Source organism: Stegodyphus dumicola, chromosome 8 (assembly GCF_044657685.1).
Source record: "Stegodyphus dumicola isolate Sdum_Otavi_A_Nest chromosome 8, ASM4465768v1".
In the NCBI taxonomy this organism is placed as follows: Eukaryota; Metazoa; Arthropoda; class Arachnida; order Araneae; family Eresidae; genus Stegodyphus; species Stegodyphus dumicola.
Window position 1 is genome coordinate 175,939,639 of NC_140775.1, and position 25,083 is coordinate 175,964,721.

Sequence of the window (25,083 nt, forward strand, 5' to 3'; positions counted from 1 at the left end):
AAAAATTAAGTTAATATAATTTTAAAAGTGTTAGAAAGGACTGGATTTGACCTAATGTCTAAATATAATCACAACCTATCTATTTGTAAATGGGAAAAGCTTCACTAAAATTTAATTTGCCAATGGAAGAAACTTTTTAGATAATTTTTGCAGGCCCAAAGTTAAAATTATTATTAAGTTCCCAACTATGATCAGCTATCGAAGACTTCTTGGTTTCGCCTTTTCAGACATAAGATTCGAGTGCTTTGATACGAAAATTCAACGCTGTTTTAGTTTTAGCCGATGTATCTCAAACCACACTGACGTAAATTTCACAAGAAATAAAGTCAGAAAAGGCATCTTTAAGAAACGAAACATGGATTTGATTCATAGACGAGAAAATGACTTGAACTTCTGAAGAATTCGTGCAATTTTATAACTAACAGAAGGATGAAATGGAACTTTTCATTTTTCAATTTTCGTTACTAAATTTGCGTACAGATGGCGCTACCTTCTTATTCGCTTTACTGCAGTAGGGTATAAATTGGACTGTCACGCTCACTGTTTTCCAGTCCTGCAATCATCGCTTCTGGCGAAGGGGCCTGTTTGCGCTAGAATTATTATTATTATTATTATTTGTATAAATCTAGGCCGAATACAAGGTTGTTTCTTTACTAATTTTAAATTCCACTTTGGCGTGTTTTTCTTCTGATTAGAATACTTTTCTGTCTGGTCGGAAGTTCTCTTAATATTTTATAGTTCCTTGAAATCGGTTCATTTTTTTAATAACTCTATAGTCTTCAATGTTACAAAAATTGCTTCTTACCTGCCCTTGTGGTTTCGGTTGCATCCAAGCCATTATATTTTGTTCTAAATACTGCTGAGCTTGTTGGGCAACAGCTCCAGGAACAGCAGTGGTGCTTGTTGTGGAGGAAGGTGGAGCCTTACTTTGTCGAGACATCCTGAAGAAAAGTAAAATATAAGTCAAATTGAAACCTTATAAGATGGCATATCTTAGCATGAGATGAAATAATTAAGCTCAGAGAAATTTATATTATTAACATGAATAATAAATGCTTCAAAAATAATTTCATTCATAGCAGTTCAGATAAATATGATCTGTAACTAAATCAGAAATCAGAGCAAATGATGAAATGGTTGCCTCTGCGACTGACCTATAATCTTTAGAATTAAATTAATTCAAATTTTGTAGGATGTGATGTCAAATTAATGGTTACAGCCGAAAACATCGCGGACGAAAACGTCGCAGAGAAAACAACGCAACGCGAAAACATCGTGCTACAGAACATCGTGGGAGAAAACATCGCAAAGAGAAAACATCGCAGTTCTAAAACATCGTGGTACAAAACATCGTCGTCGAAAATAAAGCGGATCAAAAACTTCGCAGTTTGAAAACATCGTCGTCGAAAATATCGTGGTAAAAAATAAAGTATCCACAAATCATCGCATGACGATAACATCGCAGACATGCTTTTTTCAGTCTTTAATAACTGTAAATAGATATTCCCATAATGATTTGTGAGCGCAAGATGTAAAGAAGGAAAATTTTTACTTTAACATTTTGTATTAACTAATAAATTTTTGCTGAAAAAGTAAGAACGAAACTTAAGCATAGAAAATTAAATGCAACTTATAGATTATACTTTTTATGAAAAATTAACAGTAAAAACTTTATAAAAATTATTTATTAATGGTCTTTGTTAATTATGTCAGTTTAAAATTCTATTAAGTGCTATAAGTTGCATAATTTTCTACGCTTAAGTTTCCTTCTTATTTTCTCAGCAAAAATTTATTAGTTAATATAAAATATGAAAAACAAATTATCCTTCTTTCTATCCTGCGCTCACAAATTATTATGGGAATATCTATTTACAGTTATTAAAGTCTGAAAAAAGCATGTCTGCGATGTTATCGTCATGCGATGATTTGTAGATACTTTTTTTTACCACAATATTTTCGACGACGATGTTTTCAAACTGCGAAGTTTTTGATCCGCTTTATTTTCGACGACGATGTTTTGTACCACGATGTTTTAGAACTACGATGTTTTCACTTTGCGATGTTTTCTCCCACGATGTTTTGTAGCACGACGTTTTCGCGTTGCGTTGTTTTCTCTGCGACGTTTTCGTCCGCGATGTTTTTGCCGCGATTTTATCGGCGGATACCCAAATTAATATAACGTCATAATATTTTAAATAAATATTATGATTGCAATCTTTGTAATTCTTTTAAATGAATAAAATCCAGTATAATCATAAGTTTTAATAAATGTTCAATGATGTTATTGTTTCTATAACAGGAAGCAAGTAAAATCAACTATGCGACAATCCAAAAGCAGCAAACATTCGGGAGCAACATGGCTTTTTAGTTATGTAAAACTTAACTCCAACATTTTGTTCCCATGAACCCCTATTCAAACATCTTATTTTAAATTATAGCAAATAAAGAAGTGGTTGCTTCTATTTTCAAGAAGACGAACACTTAGATTTTAAAAATTTGAAATATGTATGCAAAAATTTTAAGTGTACTAAAAATTCTGTCCAATGTGGTTTCACTATAACAATATCGTTTAGAATAGTAATTATAATATCAATCGTTTTAATGTTTTGAAAAAACAACGAACATCAGTATAATTATCAGTTGTAATAAATTTGCAGGAATTACTATTGCTTTCGAAGCGAAAAAGGTGCAACGCCAATTATGCCCTAGCCAGGATTCGAACGCGAATCATCCAGCTTGCTAAAGATCAGGCTATAAAGAAAACCACTGAAGCTTACTACCATGATCCCGTATGTCTCCCTGAACACTGGTAGATCAGTCCGGGTTTCGAATCCTGGCAAAACTAGTTGGTTGCATTGGCGTTTTTAGGTTTTCCTCAATGTGTAGCGTATATACGAACCAGCTTCCCTAAGAAAGTCCTCCACGAGGACATCTCTCCTCTTAGGCAGATAAGCCTGGAAAGCTTTGCATGAGCCACCCCCGCACACACACACACACACACTTCGCTGCTTGCTGAAGAAAACGATGAGAACCAATCCTTAAATCCAGTGGTAATGAGCTAACTTCAGTCACCGCGTTTAAGGGGACTCATATACCTTAAACCCCTTATGATCTTCGAATACGTGACTGTTGCAAGAATTGAGATATTTTATTTATTTTAAAAGCAATTACTTCCAACTTTTTACAGCTGACTACATAATACAGCTGCTTTGGAAAATAGTAACCAGAAAGTTTGTGTTGCCACAAATATTTTTGTAATTTAATCCTCTTTGTGACAAAATATTTCGCCATATTTCCACCTTGCGCGCATGATATTTTAAAAAGGCTAATGGTACATACTTGAAATTTGATGCAATTCTTTATATGGGCACTACTTTCTAACTGAACCAACAATCTGATGAATATTTTGATAATAAAAAATTTTATGGACGAAAACATTAAAAATTGTGTTAATAAAATACATTTTATAAACTTAACTCAAAATAAAATAAAAATTCAACATGAAATTTTTAGAATTTTAGGTTCACAGTAGTTTCCAAATGTTATAAAAGCTATATATTAAATATTGAATTAAATTTTGAAACAGAATGTTTTAAACTGTGCGCGCAAGTTGGAAACGTGACGAAAAATGTTAAGCGGATTAAATTATAAAAATATTTGTGGCAACACAAACTTTCTGATGACTATTTCAGAAAGCAGCTATATTATGTAGTCAGCTGTAAAACGTTGGTAGTAATTGCTTTTGAAATAAATAAGTTATCCCAATTCTTGCAACAGTCAACTATTCGAACATCTTATGGGTTTTAAGGTGTATGAGTCCCCTTAAAAGTCTATAAAATCTTTCAGAACAGAAATAAGTAGTTACCTACTATCTCAACCATCTTGCCGCAATTTGGCGATTTTTTACGGATAAAAATGTAAAAGTCAGTTAGCATGTGCAAAATGGCGGTTTGCGCTCCTTCTTTTTTTTTTTTTTTTTTTTTTTTTTGAAAGACTCCCAGACTTTCGATATTTATAGTAAGTTTGGTAAACAATATCAACATAGAAATAAAAATTTATTTCAGCAATTTATAATACAAATTTGATTTATTATAATATAAGTATTATGTCACACGCTAAAAAATAAAACACTTTCTTTTTCAAATCATTTTGTTATTTTATTAGTCCAAAGGGATTTGAATCCCGAAGGACTATTAGTTTCGTTTTCGCATTTTGCGTCGGACGGATAAATGTCGGTTCACTTTTCAAACTGTTGCCATAAAATGTTAAAGTCCTGCATTATATTTGAAGAAATTAAATAATGAAAATCTGCGTAAATATATGTATATTTCTCACATTGTCATAAAATAACGGTACATAGAGTCATCGAATTTTGAATAACGTAATCCTCCAACGAATATGAGCATGTGGAAGACCAAATTTGAAATTTGAAATTTGTTTTATGATCGATTTCCTATTTTTTGAAACTTTGACGAATTTTTGATTAACAAACTCAAGGATTTCAAAGCGAGCAATGGCAACGTTGTGCAGAAAAAACATTTTTATCTCCAGCGCGTGAGTCTCTGTATCGGAAATTCTAAAGATATGCTCGTTTTAAAACTATTTTGCGATATTGCTGTTGCACTGGATCTTATGGTTTAAGTGCGTGGAACATTATATTTAATAAAGAAAGGTAACACACAAAATGTTAAAAAACGCCCCTTTGGACGTAATTTAAAATCTGAAACATTTCAGATTTTTTTTTTTTTTTTTTTTTTTTTTTGCGTTACTCTTCTCCCGAAGTACACAGCGATCTGTTTTCACTTACAAAAACATCAGATAATCGCGGAGACTCGGCTTCGTGCGGTCTTCGGCAACATCGGCTATCTAGAAAACGGATTTCCTTGTTGTTTGTTCCCTTTAGAAAATTTTCAGCAAAATTCTGTAAATTTTAACGAAATTTTACCGTAGTTTCTTTCATTTCTGGCGAATTCCACAAACTCATATATTAAAACTAAAGCTTAAACTAGAACACATACGAAAATGGCGGTGTTGCTTGACTGAAATGATTGTTATGAGCATGGGTGCCAGAGTTCGCCACTTTTGGAAAATTTAGCTACTTCTACTAAGATGTTTGCGATAATACGTAAGTACCCAGAAATCCATAAAAATTAACTATGTTGTACTTAGGATTCGGCGTATGTAACTTGCAGCTGCTAACTGTATGTGATAACCGCTATAATATAAGCATGAGCAAAATGCAATATTTATTACAAGTTAGTTTTAAATTCCTTTTTGTATAAAATGATATAATAAAACATATCATCACGAAGAATATTCATACCTGAAGTAACGAAGAAGTAAAATTTCTGAACTAAGCAAAAGCAAATATCCATGAAAAATCTGAATATCCCTTGAAAAACCAATCAATCCCGATAAAATTTCAAACAGTTTTCAAAACTGTAGGCGAATAAAATTAAATCCAATAATTACGTTTGCAGTAACTTATGAAACAACAGCTCAGACATTATTCTATAATTCACGAACTCACTAAAATCGTTTCCGCACACATTTTCTTTCAAACTTTTAATACAGAAAATGAGGAAATTTCCTCCGAAAATATTCATAACAACGAGTTTGTTAAAGCCGAATAAATAACAAACCAAAACTCCTGGTCGCTTAAGTACCAGCATAAACAGAATAATTTCCTTGAATTCCTAAAACTGTTGCAACATAGAATTAACGCATTTTCTAACGAAGAGAATTAATCCAGACATGGAAGCAAAAACCTGAATACTTAACAGCTTCTGAGCAAGGATTTAACCTCTCATCGGCTTAAGGAATTTAATCCAACACCTTTCAGACTAAAATGCAACTTATACGACGTGTCACATAAATGATACGAAGTATAAACCCTTTCTAATTTATGGGTGACAGTATTTATTCAACACTACATTATTCAGTCATCAATATACTGCGCAGGCGCAAATAAAAGAGAGATCATACTTGAGAAAATAGCTAAGGATTAAACACCTGTAAATTTGGCAAGCAGAATTTTGTAAGCTTTTCTTTCAGGCTTGTTTTTAATATGTATTTGCCACTGCAATTAAAATATCACGGTAATATGCAAATTTATGACAATATTTTTATTTTATTGTACACAATGAACCCTCTTTTAGACAATATTCTACGATTTCAAAAAATTTTAGTCTTCTGCGAAGGCGGTCGTCATAGGGATGTACTTCTCACCCCATCCCCCAAGGTTCGCTCAAAATTCGACAACATTCGTATGTCAAATAAGGCAAATAACTCCCTGAAGAGAGGAAATACATCGAGAAAAACTTTCTAAGGAAGATAGGCTCTTATTTATGTTATAAATGAGAAAAACCACCAAGCAGTAACCTACTTGCAGCGATTCAAAATCGCATCGAACTACTAGAATTCAATGGCCTTCACCACTCGACGACTGTTGAATTATAAACTCCAATGATATTTTATGTTCTTAAAAATGTTGGTCACTATCAGATGTTTTCGTCTTTGGAACATGACGGCTTCGAGAACGTTCTTTGCATTTGCTTTTAATTGTATCATTATATGTTTTAGGTATTTGCATATTATCCCTACGACTGTGAAAGCTAATTATCATCAGACCATCAACTTTAGTGGAGACATCGTAGAATTTGCAACAATTGTTCCTGAGGAATTCTGAAGGAACTTCTTTTTTCCTTCCTTATACGAAGTAAAGGAAATATTGTAATCACAAAAAATTTCGGGTATCATATTTCAACGAAAATATCCATTTTAACAGCTATCGAATGCAATTTAACGATGTTTTTCCGTGACATCTGTACGTAAGTACAGAATAAAGGATAGGTTTACCAAACGGATTATAAAATGAATTCAGAAGAGACATTTTCGTGACGTCTGTACGTATGTATCTCGCATAACGCAAAAACGAATAGCCTCAGAACGTTGAAATTTTGTATATAGAACTCTATAACATTTATTTGTGTACCTCCGTTTTTTGGTTCACATTGAACGCACCAAAAGTACATATATATGTGATGTACCAGCTTTTGTCAGAAATAAATAGATTGTTGAAGAATCATCAATGTAGTCGTAGCTTAAATTATCAGACCATAGTTTTAAAAAACAGGATCCATTTATTATTATTCAGGAGAAATAGCAGTTACAAAAATCAGATATCCGGAGTAAATAAAAAGAATTACTAATAACTTTTTGTATGAAGTTTACTGCATCGTGACATTTAAGAAAAAGTCCCGATATTCCTTTTGTGAGTCTTTTTATAGTCTCTGGAAAGGCGGAGCTTCCAAGAAATGACGTCAGCATCGTCAGCCAATCCAGTTCGCTTTAAATATCTCGAGAACATTCAATAACTGTACGTGTAGAAAAGGCGGGAAAAACAATTTGACTACGGGGCTGTGGATTTAATTCCACGTACTTTCAAATAAGAGAACGTCTCCATTAAAAATGAAAAGAACATACAGTTAGAATTTTAATTGTATTCTTGACTAGGGAATTTTATTATTACATATATATACGTAATATATTCAGGAGCTGGAGTGAAGAATTTTGATGGCCTAGAAGTGTTGATCCATAATGACTAGATAATTAGAGGCGAAGGCAGATTAAATCTTCAATCTTCAGTTTTATTTTCAGCAACATGTTGCGGCTACACATAAGTCGGCACATTAAATGTGCCTATTCCAAAAGGCTTACATTTTTGATAGATTTGCAGCAAAAAAGAAGTGTGTGTGTGTATTTAATTATGGCAAAGCTCACTAGGGCTATCTGCGTAAGGGGGAGGAATGCCTTTGTGGAGGACTTTCTAAGGGAAACTGGCTCGTATACACGTTACACATGGGGAAAACCAAGAAAACACCCATGCAGCCAGTACGTTCGCGGGATTCGAACCTCGGACCGAACTACCAGTGTTCAGCGACGTTACCGCTCGGCCGCTAGTGGGCAGCAAAAAAGAAGAAGCAGACAGACTGCAGTCCAGCTAAGGCAAAGCGTAGAATGCAAGTGCGTAATGTTCAGGATGAAATCTGAAGTCAAACTGAGCTCGTTTTGGTTCTCAAAGCATTTTGATTGGATAGTTAATACTGCTGTAAAATTATTATTGACTGCTTGAGTTTTAGTTCAATTTACATGACCAGAATTACGTAAGAGTCATATGACATAGATTTTTCTCGAAATGACGCAGTACAAATAGATATTCCTATTTTTAGAAGGGAAATTAATTTACGCTGCTAGTTTAATCTTTTACATTTTCTTTATTTTTCTTACATATCCCCCCTTCAAGAAGAAAAAGACGTAGCGAAAGCGAAGCCTTTTTAAAGGAAAAAGCTTTAAAATACTAGCAAATCAAAAATAAATCATAAAATTTTGATCCTGTAAAGTATAATTTATAAATATCAATTTTTTAAAATAAATTTTTAATTTTTAGAGTCCTATTGAATTTTTCAGCATTTCAGTCCAAAAGCCTTTTTGTTTGAGAGTTCATATAATAGCTGTAGAAATATCAACAATTTAAATGTTATTTAAGTGCGATTAAGCCTAAGAGAACAACCATATTTATTTGAAACTTTGCAGAATAGTGAATTAAGTCAGGTTCTGCACACTCAATGCCTTTTTGCCGAGTAGGACCAAACATAAACTTTCAGTTCTGGGCATCGAAAAATCTGCCTTCTTGCTGTCCGAATTGCTCTTTTTTGCGTAGAAACTCTAATTTTAATTGTAAAAACTGTTTCATTAACTGTTTTAACCGTATTTGGTGTTTTATGTTTTTATGTATTTTACAATTTTTAATAAAGATTTTTTGCATTTTAATGCATTTTTGCCTTGACGCGAAGTGACAACTGAATTAGCTGAATGAAAAATAAATATATCTCTAATGAAATTCGTGGAAACAAGTTTAAATGAAATGCAGCAAAAAATGTGTATAATTTAATAGGATCCGTAATTTAGTAGGATAATCGTTCCAATCTATCTATCAATTTAAAATCTGTCCTACGATTTTGATCTCATGTCGCCAATCAAGGTCAAGAATATTATGATTGTTAAAAAATTATTTTTTGAATTTTAATGCATTGAGCTAAAACTGTGTAATTTAAAATTTTTATGTAATTTAGTTTAAAATAACACGCCGAATAACGATTATTGGAGAGCTTGACCAACACGAATCAGCGTAATGTTTGCAAATTTTGCAGGACTAGTTTCGATGGACTAACTTCATCAGCTGTCTAAGTACAAAAAGCACTAAGCAAAAGACCCTTTTGCACGTAGGGTTTTTATATATTTTATTTTGCCGTATGTTCAAAAGACACAATATTATGATAATTAAAAGCTATTTTTTAAATTTTAATGCATTGAGCTAAAACTGCGTAATTTTACAAGGTTTTAAGTCCAAAGGAGCGTTAGCCTAGAAGAGCTGTTAATCTTGAAACGGCATTTTGCGTAGAATCACTTAAATGCGATGTCTCTATTCCAAATTTTGCCTCCAAATATATATATTTAAAAAAACAACTGTATTATCTTTAGAGAAACAAAATAGTGAAGAGTCTGCACGAATGTGTGTATGCTTCTCGCACTGTGAGAAAACAACGGTACTTACAGTCATCAAAGTTTGAATAACATAGTGCTCCATCCGATCACGGGCACCTTGAAGCGCTAATTTTGCATTTCGAGTTTTTTTCATTGTCTAATTCATACTCTATAAAACATTAACAAATTTTTGGTGAAAAAGAAATCAACGATTTCAAAGCGAACACAGGCAACTCTGCAGGGAATAAAACATTTTTATCTCCAGAGCGCGAGATTATCTACTGCAGCTTCTAAAGGTATGCTGTTTTTAGATATTTTTAGCCCACAGTTGTGTTAGCCCAAATGCTCTTGAAACGTGAATGCTTTTGTAAACGAAATAAAAGTCCGTTTGGGCGTATTATAAAATCTAAAAGCTTTCACATTTTATTTTGCATAGTACGTTCCAAAGACCTGCAAATGTTTTTAATAATGGATTAAAATATTTTACATTCAAAGACATATAGTTTAGAACATAAAATAAGGCGTATTTGTACTCGTGTTGTAAGTATTATAATTTACGTTACTTTACTTTGTAAGTATAATTTACGTTGTAAGTATTATAATTTACGTTACTTTCTAAGTACTATAATTTACGTTGTAAGTATTATAATTTACTTTACTTTACTGTAAGTATTATAATTTACGTTACTTTATTACCATTCATCTTACAAAAATGAAATTGTAGAGACATTAGGATTTTTGGAAGCCAGAGAGATGAAAAATATGCAACCGCCTTCGCCGGGAATCGAACCGCGGACCTCTGAAATACCGGCCCAGCGTGCAGGGCCACTACACCATAAAGGACACTAGGAAAGTGGGAGAAATACCTTATATACTCCCCTTTTAAAAGGGTGACTAGGGTTTTAGGGGACCTAGTCGCCAAATTCTGGGTGCGGATAATCATCATCCACAACCCTTTTAGTTTGGGCGCCACTTGTAGAGGACATTAGGTATTCTTTAAAAGCCAGAGAGATGAAACATATGCAACCGCCTTCGCCGGGAATCGAACCACGGACCTCTGAAATACCGATAAAGGGTGCAAAACCACTACACCACGAAGGACTCTAGGAAAGTGGGAGAAATACCTTATAAAATAAGAAACATAGTTTAGAATGAAAATATAGGTAAGAAACCCACTGAATGAAGAAATAAGTACCCTATATAATTCGTCATATTCTTTGAACTAGTCCTTAGATAACATGAATAAGTTATCAGATAATAACTACACAGAAATGTACTTTCCTGGCTATATGTCGCAACATTAAATCTTGGAAAACTAGTTTTAAGACCACGACGAACAGTCACTCGATTATTTTCCTAAATTCGATCAAATTCTTTTCCTCCTCAATTCGGCGTAAAATTAGATTCTTGATTCTAAGTCCAGGCCATTTACGGCGTAATGTGATTCACCATCTTATCGCATTTTACGGCTATCACCTCATAAATTAGTTCTGCTCGTCTTTCATAACTTCCTGCAGGTAAGCGCAATAAGGGGCATTAACCTGATTTCAGCCGTCAGAGGTAAAGCTTAGTTTTTCATTAACCGATAGTTTAAATGTCTCTCTTTGATTAACTTTAGCCTCTGAAACGCAGGCAGGCGCACCAACTTAAAGGGATTAAGAGGAAATTAAAAAAAGAAGGAGAAAAAGTGCGTTCTGCTATAAAAATGAAACGACTAAACTCTGGTTCACAGTAGTGGAAACGATTTAATGTTTCTGAAGGTTTTTGTCAACGGTGGGGTTGTATACATATTGCAAATTTGGGTGTAATTTTGCTTTAATCATTTCTGTGGAATGTTTTGTTGTTTCGATAATGTGTCTCCTCCCCCCGCAGTCCGCATGAGTTGTGCTAAGGATACATACAAAAATATTTCATATTATTTTTATTCGTTTTGGGCTTTACTCTGTAATCACTGTAATTCTATAGATGGTGATCAAAAGGTTTTTATCATCTTCTCAAGCTTCAGATGATGAAATATTTCATGTTTGTATGCGATTCTCTGCTGAATGACATTATAAGGTATTTCTTTCGCTTTCTTAGCATGCCTTCGTGGTATAATGGTCAGCACACTCGGCGCGGATTGGAGAGGTCCATGGTACGGTCCAGGACAATGCTCATTTTTCACTTTTCCTGCTTTCAAAAAATACAGTTTGTAATGCGATTCCCTGCTGAATGACATTATAAGGTATTTCTTTCGCTTTCTTAGCATGCCTTCGTGGTATAATGGTCAGCACACTCGGCGCGGATTCGAAAGGTCCGAGGTACGGTCCAGGACAATGCTCATTTTTCACTTTTCCTTCTTTCAAAAAATACATAATGTCTCTAAAATACAATTATTTATGCTGAGCAACACATTTCATGTCGTCACTTTATAAGGGATGATTTAGCACTTACCGCATCTTGATGAGAGGATCCATCATCTTTCTAAACGAACTATGGTGAAAGGTTTTTATAATTTTTGCAGCCACCGATACTATTAAAATTTGCACATACATGTCTGTTTTTTTTTTTTTTTTTGTGACATCATATCCTCCGGAACAGCTTGGAGTTGAGGTTCCAGAGAGATCCCCCCCCCAGATTCCAAAATGCAGCAGCCAGAAGGGAGGGGAGAGTTATTGTCACTAGTTTGCTTTCAATGCATCTGATAGGTAGATACGATTACTATGGACACTATACCTTATACACACAATTACTATGGACACTATACCTTATACACATAATTACTATGGACACTATACCTTATACACACAATTACTATCGACAGTATACCTTATACACACAATTACTATGGACACTATACCTTATACACACAATTACTATGGACACTATACCTTATACACACAATTACTATCGACAGTATACCTTATACACACAATTACTATCGACACTATACCTTATACACACAATCTAATAAAATTATGTAGAAAAATATTGCTGCGTGCTAATGGGTTCGAAATAGATTGAATGCACACAGAACTGATGACAGCTTGATAAAATTTATTTTTACCAAAAGAAGCATTTTACATTGCTGGAGCTTTCCATAAACGCACTGGTACAATTCTTCTCAGTATCATACAGTATAATCAGTACAATATCATACAGTACAAAGGTAAAGCTCCGACGGAGATCTCTCAACACTCAGAACTCCCTCTGGACTAAACAACTGAGATACTTAGATAGATACTTAGATAGATATTACACTCTTACGTTATTTTCACCCGCCTGCCGAGAAATCTCTAGTATCTTCCACTTTTGGAAATTACTAAAAGGTATATGAGAACCAGATACGGTTAAAGTTACATATAGGGATCAGTTACATTTATTCAATCGCAGCACCGATTACAGTTACACTGTGACCGGACCAAAAATGTTGCCAAATAGTCGCAAATTTAGCACCTTTTGGTGATTAAATTAGTCGCCAAAACCATCGTCAGCTTGGTAATATTTCGGCAGTTTAGCGAGATATGTTCGCCAAATGTTCACCAAATAAGTAGACTTACCGCTGTAATCTTGTTTTCTCCAACACATCTCGTCTCTTTCAATTACTTTATGTTACATCATACAAAACATACTATAATTTCACATATTATTTCACGAAAATTATTTATATGTACACAAAAATCATAACAATACTTTTTGTTAATTAAGACATTTTCTTAAAGCGTTCCATGGATTTTATTATTTTATAAGGTATTTTCTCCTTCCTTCTAGCATGTTGTTTCGGTAACAACAGCGCATATTTTCTCCCTACTTCTAGCTTGCCTTCGTGGTCTAATGGTAACAAACTTGGCGCGTATTCGACGGGTCAAGGTTCGAGTCCCGGCGAGGGCATTGTACATTTTTCCCATTTCCTGCTTCGACTCTGCAATTTTATTTCCAATCTTAACTTATTAAAGGATTTAGCGAAGAATATGTTTCCTCGTTCTCTTTCTACTTAGCTCACTAAATGACCCCACAGTTGTTCATATTTATTTAAGTGACCTTATTTAGCTTAACCCGCGGGAAGGCGCGTGGGGTGCATAATATCCCAACCCTACATAAAAGTGGAATATTCCTAACTTATGAAACTGAGATTCTGTGCTGCTTTCAGTAGCTGAGTTTCTAGTTGTGGTTGACTTTCAGAACCGCTTTTTCTTTGCCTGTGTGTTTCAGAAAAAGATTTATCGGTATTTTGTTGGAACTGGGGTATGACACACCCCACGCGCCTGTACGTGTAAGTGTTTTTCTGACGGAATATTTAGTTCAGAAATTTATTTCTAGAGTGTAACAGTAAATATTTCTACTCGCAAGTGATTTTAAAGTACTTGACATTAAATTCTTGAAAATTTCTAACTGCATTATGGTAAAAAGAATGAGTCCCTATGAACTGGAGATGCAACGCCTGTGAGATTTATTAGAAATATTTGAAAGCGATGAACATTGCATTTCGGAAACTGGAGATGAAACTAAGAATATTTTCTACAATGCTTTGGTTTCGAAAAAGATAAAACATTAATTCCTGATGTTCCTAAAAAAAGGAAAAACTGTTCTTATGCTTTCAACATTATATAACGATCATACTATAGATGATACTATTGGAGAAAATAAAACGTCAGGAATTATATATTTTAATAATATGACTAAAGGAGCAGTGGATATGGGGGATGAAATGTTAGCCAATTATTCAATTGCCAGAATAACGAGAAGGTGGCCAATGGTAATTTTCTTTCCTGCACTGAATGTTGCTGTAATAAATGCTTGAATTATATTACATTCAACTGCTAATAAACCAACAAGAAACTTTAACACATCTATTTTTATTGTATTTTAAGTATTGGAATATGTGATACCCCACGCGTTCACTCTAGTAACTTTTCTTGGTGCGACTTCCACCGGGTTAAAGATGCTTGTAATGGAAATATTGCTGCTTGCAAATGATATTGCTGCTAGAAATGCAGAAAGCCGTCTTATAGTCTTCTGAAATTCGTAAAACATTTCTGTAAAATTAAAACCAATTTAATGCGGAATTTAAAATGAAATTCCACAACAGTATACTTCTCTTACAGCAATATTCGTAATTGTCTTACAAACATTACTATAAAATATCACTTAAACTGCGTCGACAGCTTCCACTCAGATTTCAAAAGTATTAGAAGTGCAGTTTTTCAATAATTTTAATTATCTTAAGTATCCTACTTAAATAGAATAATAATAATGGAGAAAGAGATTTCTTTAATTAAAGCAGGTGGATGAATTTTAAACAAGGATGTTGCTTAAAATAAACTTACGACAGGACTTAATTTATTTACTTGCTTACATTTAAGGAAGTTAAGCTACTTCCAGAAAATAAATGTGAGTTCAAAAGTTTGAGGCAAAAACCCATATTTTCGAGTAAATGGATTGTAGCAGATATTTTGCCTTTAAAATATATACGTGATATTTATATTCTTACCGCACTTCTAACCGGCAGAATTATAAACACAGACAATTTGCAATTAAACTTTATTTTTAAGCACTAAATTTAATTAAGAGTGCATGGAGTAATATTTCTTGCTACTGACGCAGAAAGAAATGAGAGCTAAAACGTTTATTACCTATGTAATACACATCTTCCGTAGATTTTAAAACTGAGTTAATAATTATTTTAGGCAGGCGTGAAAAATTATAAGCTGGCACTGCCATTGTCTAAAAAGAAATTATTTCCAGAGACGGTTTTAAAATTTATTTTATCTTCGTTCTATATGAAATTTTATGGCTCACAGAAAATGTCAGAAATTCGAGTGAGAATTCGTTTTAAATTTTAATTATTCTCTTCTAAACATACACTACATTTTCTTTTATATCACTTTCACAGCCAAAATGTACAACTACCAAAATTTTAAATTTAGTACAGCTGTTTATCTCGAAAGGTTTGTTGCTTTTGAATATTATAAGCTTTGAAGTATTAAATTACTGCACTAACAATATGATGCATTACTCAAAATATAAGCAAGCTACAGTATGAGCAGCTTTATGAAATCCCATTTGTGCATGTTATTTTGATAATGTTAAACGATGACAAAAATATCCTTCAAAACAGCAATGAAGTTTAAATAACTTCATATAACAGCAAGGAACATATGAGTCAGCAGTTTCACAGAATTTTTATTGGAGAATGCAAATATCTGCTTATGAATTGTTTACATTTCTACGAATTATTTGACCGACGCCATGTTCCTAATCTTAATACTCAGAGGGCTGGAACTTATTAACTGGAATAGAACGCGCAAATGTAAAATTTAAATTTAGGCCAGAAAAAAAATAACTTAAGTATGGCGTAGAAATTTTCAGGTTTTTTTTAGCCGAAAGACCGATAGCCCAGAAGGGATATTGATTTCGTTTTGGCATTTTGCGTCGAAAATTTTAAAATGCCCCTTTGGGCGTAATATAAAATCTAAAAGCTTTCAGATATTTTTTTTTTTTTTTTTTTTTTTTTTTTTTTTTTGTGGATTAGATGGGAAAATTCTATAGAATTTTGTTTTCTCCTCTAGAAGAGGAGGTGTGTCTGATTATCCTCAAATCGATAGACGTATTCAAAATCTAGGCCAGATTAAGGTTGCTTTTTGCCTAGTTATAAATGCTTTTTTAAAATCAAAAATAAGCAGTTTGGCGACACACTTATAAGGTATTTCTACCACTTCCCTAGCGTGCCTTCGTGGTGTAACGGTAGCACGCTGGGCCGGTATTCCAGAGGTCCGTGGTTCGATTCCCGGCGAAGGCATTTGCTAATTTTTCATCTCTCTGGCCTCTAAAAAAATCCTAATGTCTCTACAAGTAGCGCCCGAACTAAAAGGGTTGTGGATGATGATTCTCCACACTCAGAATTTGGCAACTAGGTCCCCTAAATCTCTAGGCTCACTTTAAAAAGGGGAGTATATAAGGTATTTCTGACACTTTCCTAGCGTCCTTCGTGGTGTAGTGGTTCTGCACGCTGGGCCGGTATTCCAGAGGTCCGTGGTTCGATTCCCGGCGAAGGCGTTTACTATTTTCATCTTTGTTGCTTCCAAAAAAATCCTACAGTGGCGCCCGAACTAAAAGGGGTGTGTATGATGATTCTCCGTACCCAGGATTTGACGATAAAGTCCCCTAAAACCCTAGTCGCCCTTTAAAAAGGGGAGTATATAAGGTATTTCTCCCACTTCCCTAGCGTGCCTTCTTGGTATAACGGTAGCACGCTGGGCCGGTATTCCAGAGGTCCGTGGTTCGATTCCCGGCGAAGGCGGTTGCATATTTTTCATCTTTTCTGCTTCCAAAAAAATCTTAATATCTCTACACACTTAGTGACGTTTATTTAACAAAAGGCAATTTTTAAGTCTAATTTGTCTTTATTTGGCTACTTTACTTCAGTTAAATATTCTTCGATAATTTTTTGATAATTATTAGCGGAATTTTTTATTACAATAAACAATGTATTTTCCCTTCTTTTTCAATCTTAATTAGATCTGTAGTGTTAGGGACATATTAACCCTTTAATAAACCCATAAAAACTCAGAAAGTGGTACATTTTTTGGACAATTTTTATTTATATTTTATTTTCACTTACCTCTTTCATAAACTCAAAACTGTAGCGGATATCTTCTACTACATTCGTATCCGGAAAAAGTTTTGAACGTATTTACACGGGTGCGCGAAAATAATTTAAGTTCGATGTAACCGAGTTAACACGGTTGAGTACATTACGAAGTTAAATGAGTGGACCTGTGGCGCAGCAGCACCACAGGTCCTAGGCTGGAGCCCAAGACTGGGTAGAGATTACTGAGCAAAGCCGTACTGTCATTTGTATGGTGCTCAAGGCTCTTGCCAACTACAGGCTCAATCTCGCACTCCTTGCCACGAAGATTTCGTGGGCCTGTGCTAGTGTTACTGTCAGACAAGCGGAATAAGTCAGACAGACAAAAGTTAAATGGAAACTTCAGTCATGCTTCTTAGCGTTGATTCGTAATACGCAGTTTTAATGATCCATAACTTGCCAAACATGTTTTTCAAAATTAAAACATATAATGGTGCTTAATTTCCCAAACATGTTTGACACAAATACAAATCTAAGATGCATAAATATGGCAATCTACATGTGAATATTACTCTCTTCATGCGACGTATCACGTCTGATATATGATATATGTATAAAGCATATAGGAGATTTTTCTAAGAATATATATAATTAATTTAAATACACTGACTACCAATACGTATTTGGACACCTATGCAAGTGACGATATCTGCGGTCCTAAGGTACGTCACGGACTCGGCCGGTATATATCGTGTAGGAAACAGCATCGGCTTTAGTCGCATGCAAGATGCCTCGCAGTTTGGAGCTCTCTGATTTCGAGAAAAATATAATTATCGCGTATCACAAATGTGACCGATCCTTAAGAGATATATCTAGCGATCTGAAGTACCCAAAATCGACAGTGGCCTATGTGATTAAGAAGTGGAAAGTGAACGGTGATTGTCGGAATGTGCCCCGAGTCGGCAGACCAGCGAAACTGGGAGATAGAGACCGATGAGTGCTGTCCAGAGAAATTCGGAAGAACCGCACCCAACCGATGGCCTTCATCCGCGAGAAGTTTCAACAGGCATCCGGGAGTATTGTTTCAATGAATACCATCCGTAACGAAGCACATCTGCTTGGTTTTTATGGTCGTGCTGCTGCCCATAAGCCTTTGATCACAAAGTCCAACCGCGCTGCTCGGTTAATGTGGTGCAAAGCACATCGAAATTGGACCGTAGATCAGTGGAAACGGGTTCTTTGGAGTCACGAATTAAGGTTCACCCTTTACCGTTCGGATGGCAGGGTTTGGGTCTGGCGTCAGAACGTGTCCTGCCAGAATGCAGTGCCAACAGTCAAGTTCGGCGGAGGTGGAATTATGGTCTTGGAGTGTTTCTCCTGGTATGGGCTGGGACCCTTGGTCCCCATTCATGGTAATCTCAACTCCGATGCCTACTGCACTATTTTGGATGACAATGTGGTTCCTACGTTGTGGCAGTTTTACGGGTTGGACCCCTATTACTTTCAGGACGACAATGCCAGTTGTCATGTTTCGACGTTAACCAAGGCTTGGTATGCTGCCAATGGAGTTCATCGCATGGACTGGCCTGCCCAGATTCTAGACCTGAACCCTATCGAGAACCTCTGGGGCGAGTTGCATCGCCGAATTCAGGGGTGCACTTCCTGTGCAAAATCGGTGAAGGAACTTCTATGTCTTCTCCAAGCCGAGTGGAAGAAAATACCACTAGCTCTCATACAAAGACTTGTGGAAAGTATGCCCCGGAGGGTCCACGCTGTAATTACCTCTGGTGGAGGCTCTACCAACTATTGATTTTGAATAAAGTTAGTTTTTCTTTTCTATCACAAGTGTCCAAATACTTATTGGTAGTCAGTGTAGGTACGTACGAAAATAAAACGTACGTTTACGTATAACGTAATAAAAGCTGCAAATAAAACGTAATAAAAGCTGCTTAAATATTTGAAGGTAACCTATCTTGTTTCCAGAAACACGTAGCAAAAATGAAATACTTAAGACAATTTATGAATTAAAATTTTTTTACAACAGGAAAAATAGGAAAAAACGGAGTGTTATAATAAATAGTGTATTGCGGTGCTAAATGTAAAAATGAAATAGAATTAAGTGTAGTGAATTAGAATTACTTGAGCACCAAAAATAGTCACTTGGCCTTATTGAATTAAAGGATTAGCAAATGTAAATCAAATGAATTGCTTACTTAGTAAATCGCGTTGTGTAGCAATAACTCATAAATACTTACTAACGTGCATATCAAAATGTGTGATCTAGAAGGAAATATGAAATCAAAGTACTTACCGCAAAGTATGACAACTGTATGTTACCAAATCAATTATATTTTATTCTTCATCTTTGATATTGAATTAAGCATTAATATAAATAATTTTATCAACCAGACAAACGAATAAATTTGAACATCAAACACGAGCGATGCGCATCACCATAATTAATGTTGCACTCAGAATAAAGTCATTCTTTCTCCATCAGCTCGAAACAAAGTCTTGGTGTAAAAGGAACAATCCAATTTTGATGGCAGTCGATAAGCGTACTCGATTAATCATGGTATTTCTTCTTTTTCTTCTCTAAATCAGGAAGTTTCAGATCTCACAAACACGGGCGCGCGAAGAGTTCTCGAAAGTAGGAAGAAGCTGAATAAAATTATTTTCTGCAACAATGTACAGGAATCCGGATTAATTATTTTCTTGAATCTTCATGTAAAAATCTCACTAAAAAGGATTTTCATGTATAGCAGACAGCATCGAAGGAACAGCAAAAAGAAGCAGGAAAATGGCACATCGCATCGGCCAGGGAGAGGACAGAATAAAGCCAGTCTTCGAAGGCCAGAAGCAGAAGAGCGAGAAACCAGTTGTTGCAATCTTTTTCGTGTTGTTCTTGAGCGGTTGCGGTTATCACACCTGAAACTGAATAACGTGGAGGCTTGCCTGCACAAAGAGTACAAAAATAGTTTTTCATGATCTTCTCTGTTTAAAGCTTCAAACAGAACTTGTCAAGGGAAAAGTGTTTTTGAAGCCCCAAACTAAGTTCTTCAACTAGAAAAATGTAAACATGTTTCATCCCAACAAATTCCTAGATAAATAGATAATAGCTCTCTCTCTATATATATATATATATTATATATATGTGTGTGTACTTTCCAACATATGCTTTTGCTGAGAGAGAGAGATTTTATTTATATATGAAATTTACATATCTCAGTATGAATATACGTAACGCCAGTTCCCTCACATACTCAGAGAGATTTAAAAAAGCTGCTACAGTGAATTTTAGTGCAAAATATTCAACGTTTATCTTATGTTAGAGATAAAGTTTTCTATTTTAAAACATCATTGCCAGTGTCAGTTTTCATTTATGAAAGAAATTAAGCATCCCCCATTTGCAGGATTACAAATATTTACTTTCTTTTTACTCTTTTAAGAAAACTCTTGTAAAGTGTAGCGTGTTTTCTTAGCACAATTACACATGCTGCAAAAACAATTCAATTATGAGAAAGAGTGGGGAAACGAGCAATTCAAACTCCCCCCTCACATATACTTCGCAATTACCAATGTCCGGGGAAAAAAAACGGAAAAAAAGAAGAATGTTAATTATTTCTAACGCTTTGTGAAGTAATCCATGAAATTGCTTCCAACTCTGATTTAAGAGGTAATATTAGAAGAAGGAGCAGGTCTTAAGATTCGTGAGAACTGAAATTTTGATGGGAAAAAAGCGTATTAAGTTTCTGAAAAAATGCGAAATGTTGGTTATATTGCTACTTAAAACTCTGGGTTATTTTTCAGAAATTTCAGCGTTTTTGCAGAGCTCTTCTAATTGGAAACAAATGCATAAATTCTAAGTTATACTTTTAAACTGTGCAAAGCAAAACAATTTAACTACGTAATATTTATTGCTTAAAAACGTATGTATATTAGGTTCACATTTCGCTCGTGAAGGTGACTGACAGGCATAATATGAAGTACACATACAGAAAAGATGTATTATCCAAATAATTGTTAAGCTAAAATACAAATGTTAGTCTATAATGTTATAGAGTATTTTTCTATCCTTTCTGCATGCCAACAGTCGCACACATAGCGCATATTCAAGAGGTCCAGTTTCGATTCCCGGCGAGGGCATTGCTCAGTTTTCACGTCTGCAGCATCTAAACCCCTAATGACTCTACAGTGGCACCCGAACTAAAAATGGTGGTGGATGATGATTCTTCATCATCAGGATTTGGTGACTAGGGTCCCCTAATCTCCAGTCGTTGCTTTTATTATTTATGGAGGTTTTCCACCTTTAATATTAACAATATACAGCCTGCATTATGAAAAGCTTTGGAATGTCAGAGGCCAAATGTTTGCGTAGTAGAATTGGATATATTTACTGACGGTTTGGATTACGACAGTGAAATTGGTGATGGCAGGGGGGGGTTACTTGCTTGGTAGAGAAATAGATTATGGCAAAATTAGACTTGAACCTTATAATTCGGTTTTCCAAGCCGAATTGGCTGCTATCTTATTTGCTCTTAAATGGATTGATGAAAAACTGACTGTAAAAACATATATTAATATATATACAGATTCATTATCTGGTTTGGAAGCACTAACATAAGTTGGTAGCACTAATATTTCTGTCTCATATATAAAAGATCTCTTTGTAAAAGATGATAAAATACTAGTACATGAAGTGGAAATGAACTGAGTGAAATCCCGTGTTAGTATTATAGGCAATAAGAGGGCGGACAGGCTAGCTAAATAGGCTGCTATGAGTAACGTCGGGGATGAGTTCGGTATTCAAGCATCAAAAAGAATTGTTATTGGTAAAATCAATGATTATCTACGATTACTGGAAAAGAAAGAATGGAATGTTTCGGGAAATAGGAAAGAGTATTTGTTGAACTATGAAATTTGTAAAAATATGACAATAATATGTAATTTTGATTATAATCAAATAATTACTGGAAACAGGCGCTTCCCTGTGTACCTGAAAAGATTTAAACTGCAAAATGACAGTCTTTGTAGTTTTGGTAGTACTGAAGATAATGCATCGCATTTCGTCGAAGACTGCCTATTATTGCGACATGTTAGGGAAAAACATGGTAACATAAAGGAATTCTATTGCCGCAATAAAGAGTTTAGATTTGTAAAGGATTTGATGAACTTTATAAATGGCATAGAACAACACTGGGAATTTTTGGTTTGATGTTTTTAACCGTATCTGTGTTCTAATTTGTGTATGTGTGCTGCTTTAACCATGATCCCGATTATTATGGGCTAGACGGGTTGCAGCACACTCGTATATTACATTGCATTATACTCCTTATCACTGCCAAGTTAATGATCCATTCTTTTTGTAGCAGGGAATTTCAGTGATACCCTGTGACCTATTATACCCTGCGTTACGAAACAATTCTTATCAGAGAATCTTACAAAGAGTCTAAATTTGCACATATTGCTTTCCATTTCATGATCTTGTCTTACCAAGATGGTGAGAAATTCTTCATCGTGTTCTCCATGCCACCATTTTTAAAGACTTTGAACAAATCATAATACTCTCTCTTCCGTCCTCAACTTATTGGCCTTCTTGGTAGCAAAACACTTCCTAATGTATTATCAGATAATCTCCAAGCCTTCTTTGGCGGTACATTTACCAGTAGCTCACATTATATATAGGCTTTCTTTCTTATGCTACTAAATTTTCAATAGTCTCTTGGTACGTCATAAAATGTCCTGCGAGCTTGTAGACACATTATGATTTGTTTGAAGGCAGGCAAGATGAAAAATTAGCAACGCCTTCGCCGGGAATCGAACGCGGACCTTTCAATAACGCGCTGAGCGTGCAGACCACTACACCACGAAGCCTCGCTAAGAAGGCGGGAGAAACACGTTATAAACTCTTTTAAGGGCGACTGGTGTTTTTAGGGGAGCCAGTCGCCAAATCCTGGGTGAGGAGAATCATCATCCAACACCCTTTTTAGTTCGGGCGCCAGTGTAGAGACATAAGTATTTTTGGAAGCAGGCAAGATCAAAAATTAGCAACGACTTCGCCGGGAATCGAACCTCGGACCTCTCAGTTACGCACTGAGCGTACAGACCAGTACCCCGACCGAAGGCCCGCTAAGAAGGCGGTAGAAATACCTTATATAAGCTAAAGTATTATCATTTTTATAAAAGAATTTGGCTAATCCTTAGAATATGGTAACAGGTAGTTTGGCGACATTTTGGTAAGGCGATAATGGTTACTAGCTAGGACTTTAGCAATAATCTGAGAAGTACACAGTTCGAATCACAGATTATTTTGTCTCAGAGTAATGAGAGATCATGAGACATATCATGTGACATTTTCCGGAAAATTCCGATCGTGATTTTAGCTAATAAGCACTTAGAAACAATTTCGCTGCTAAAGTGCAGAATAGCGAACTTATTTGTTTGGCGCTTTTTACAAAAATAAGAAGAATTGGATTTTTGTCAATTTTCTTTGGCTTTTTAAGTGAAAATAGTTCGATGTGTACATAGATAAAGTCAAGAGTGTGCGCAATGCCATTTTTGTGCAATTCTGGGATGTTTTTTTAAGGGAAAATAGGTCGACGTGTACATGGATACCGTGTACGTGCAATTCCTAAAAACGCGGCAAGCAGTTTGCGATTTTGCACTTTCTCCCAATTTCGAACCTAATCTTCGTCATGATTAAGCATTTTTGTTCCATAAAAGTTCTAGTATAAACGTAATTCGGCTAGCAGATTGTTGGAAAAAAATGTTAAGAAAAAAAAAAAAAAAAAAAAACAAAAAAAACATGCTTTTGATTCGTGAAAACAAAATGGCGTCCAAAACAAAACTAGTTGCTGTAGCAGGGTTGGTCGCCAAATGTTCGCCAAAAAATCGCCAAGTTACCGCAATGTAAAGATCCACCAAGAATTTCTTTCGCATTTCTAGAAAATTGTGCCCGGTAATAAACGTCATGCCATTCCCTTTCACGCGTTTTTCAACCCAATTCAGCTCATTTTCCACACAACCTTTTTGATACTAATACACTTCAGTCACATCCTAAAACCAGTAGATTGTGAGAGTAAGTTTGATGAAGTAGTTAAATGTGTCTTTCTTCACCAAGGTCTGGGTGCCGTAGTATTTTAATGACATTTCTAGACTTGGTGGTTCTACTTTTTTTTCTTGAAGCATTTGCTAACAAGCTTATGTTTAATCGCACGCAGTATCTTTGAATATCTGCGTAATGTACACATTAGACACAAAAAAATGGGACAGTTCTACATCTCCTGTTCTACTGGACCGATTGGTCGAAATTTAACTTACTTTTTCCATGTCTCGAAAGCGCGACTTAGGATATATATCAGATTTATATATAGCTTTGATATAACATAGGTATTTTGACCAATTTTCCATATTTCGATTTTTTGACTCAAATTATGCCAGTGCCAAGTTTTGTAAAAATCGACGAGTAGTTTTTAGAAAATTAGCTCCCAATATTTTAGCTCCCGCATCTTAATAATTGAATTTGCTATATATTTATTAATATCTCTTTTTTTATTAAACATTATTTGATACTTCTTTTCACATTTTGAAGTTTGAGTTCATTCCAAATAAAATTCTCCTATTTTTATGATTTATTTTTTAAATTTGTGTTTGTAAAATTTTTTTATAAATTTTTCGAACATACATGTAAATAATAATCCGTAAAATCTTATACCATCGTCTTAAAGTAGATGTATTTCTAAGCATACCTGCAAAGAATTAGTTTTTTATTCAAAATTTCCTAAGCTATACGTAAATTTACATATTGGTGTGTTTTGAAATTTGTCATATTTGTTATAAGCAATATAATGCCAAATGTGGTTTATGAACTTTTTTAAAATTATTTGAAAATATGAACGATGACCTTTTATCCGCTCCTCTACATTGAAAAAAAGGAAAGGAAAATAGGTTGCTGTGTATTAAGAAATACG

At 34.8% G+C, this 25,083-nt stretch overlaps 1 protein-coding gene across 2 annotated transcripts in view; it reads right to left on the reverse strand.

Annotated features, from left to right (window-relative positions):
- Positions 1-25,083, reverse strand: part of LOC118186705 (uncharacterized) — a 1,213,074-nt gene that overhangs the window by 828,817 nt on the left and 359,174 nt on the right. For both annotated transcript variants that reach the window (XM_085822787.1, XM_085822788.1), the window contains one exon: positions 806-941. In XM_085822787.1, the coding sequence (XP_085678913.1) occupies positions 806-941 (136 nt within the window). The remainder of the gene's footprint in view (positions 1-805; positions 942-25,083) is intronic.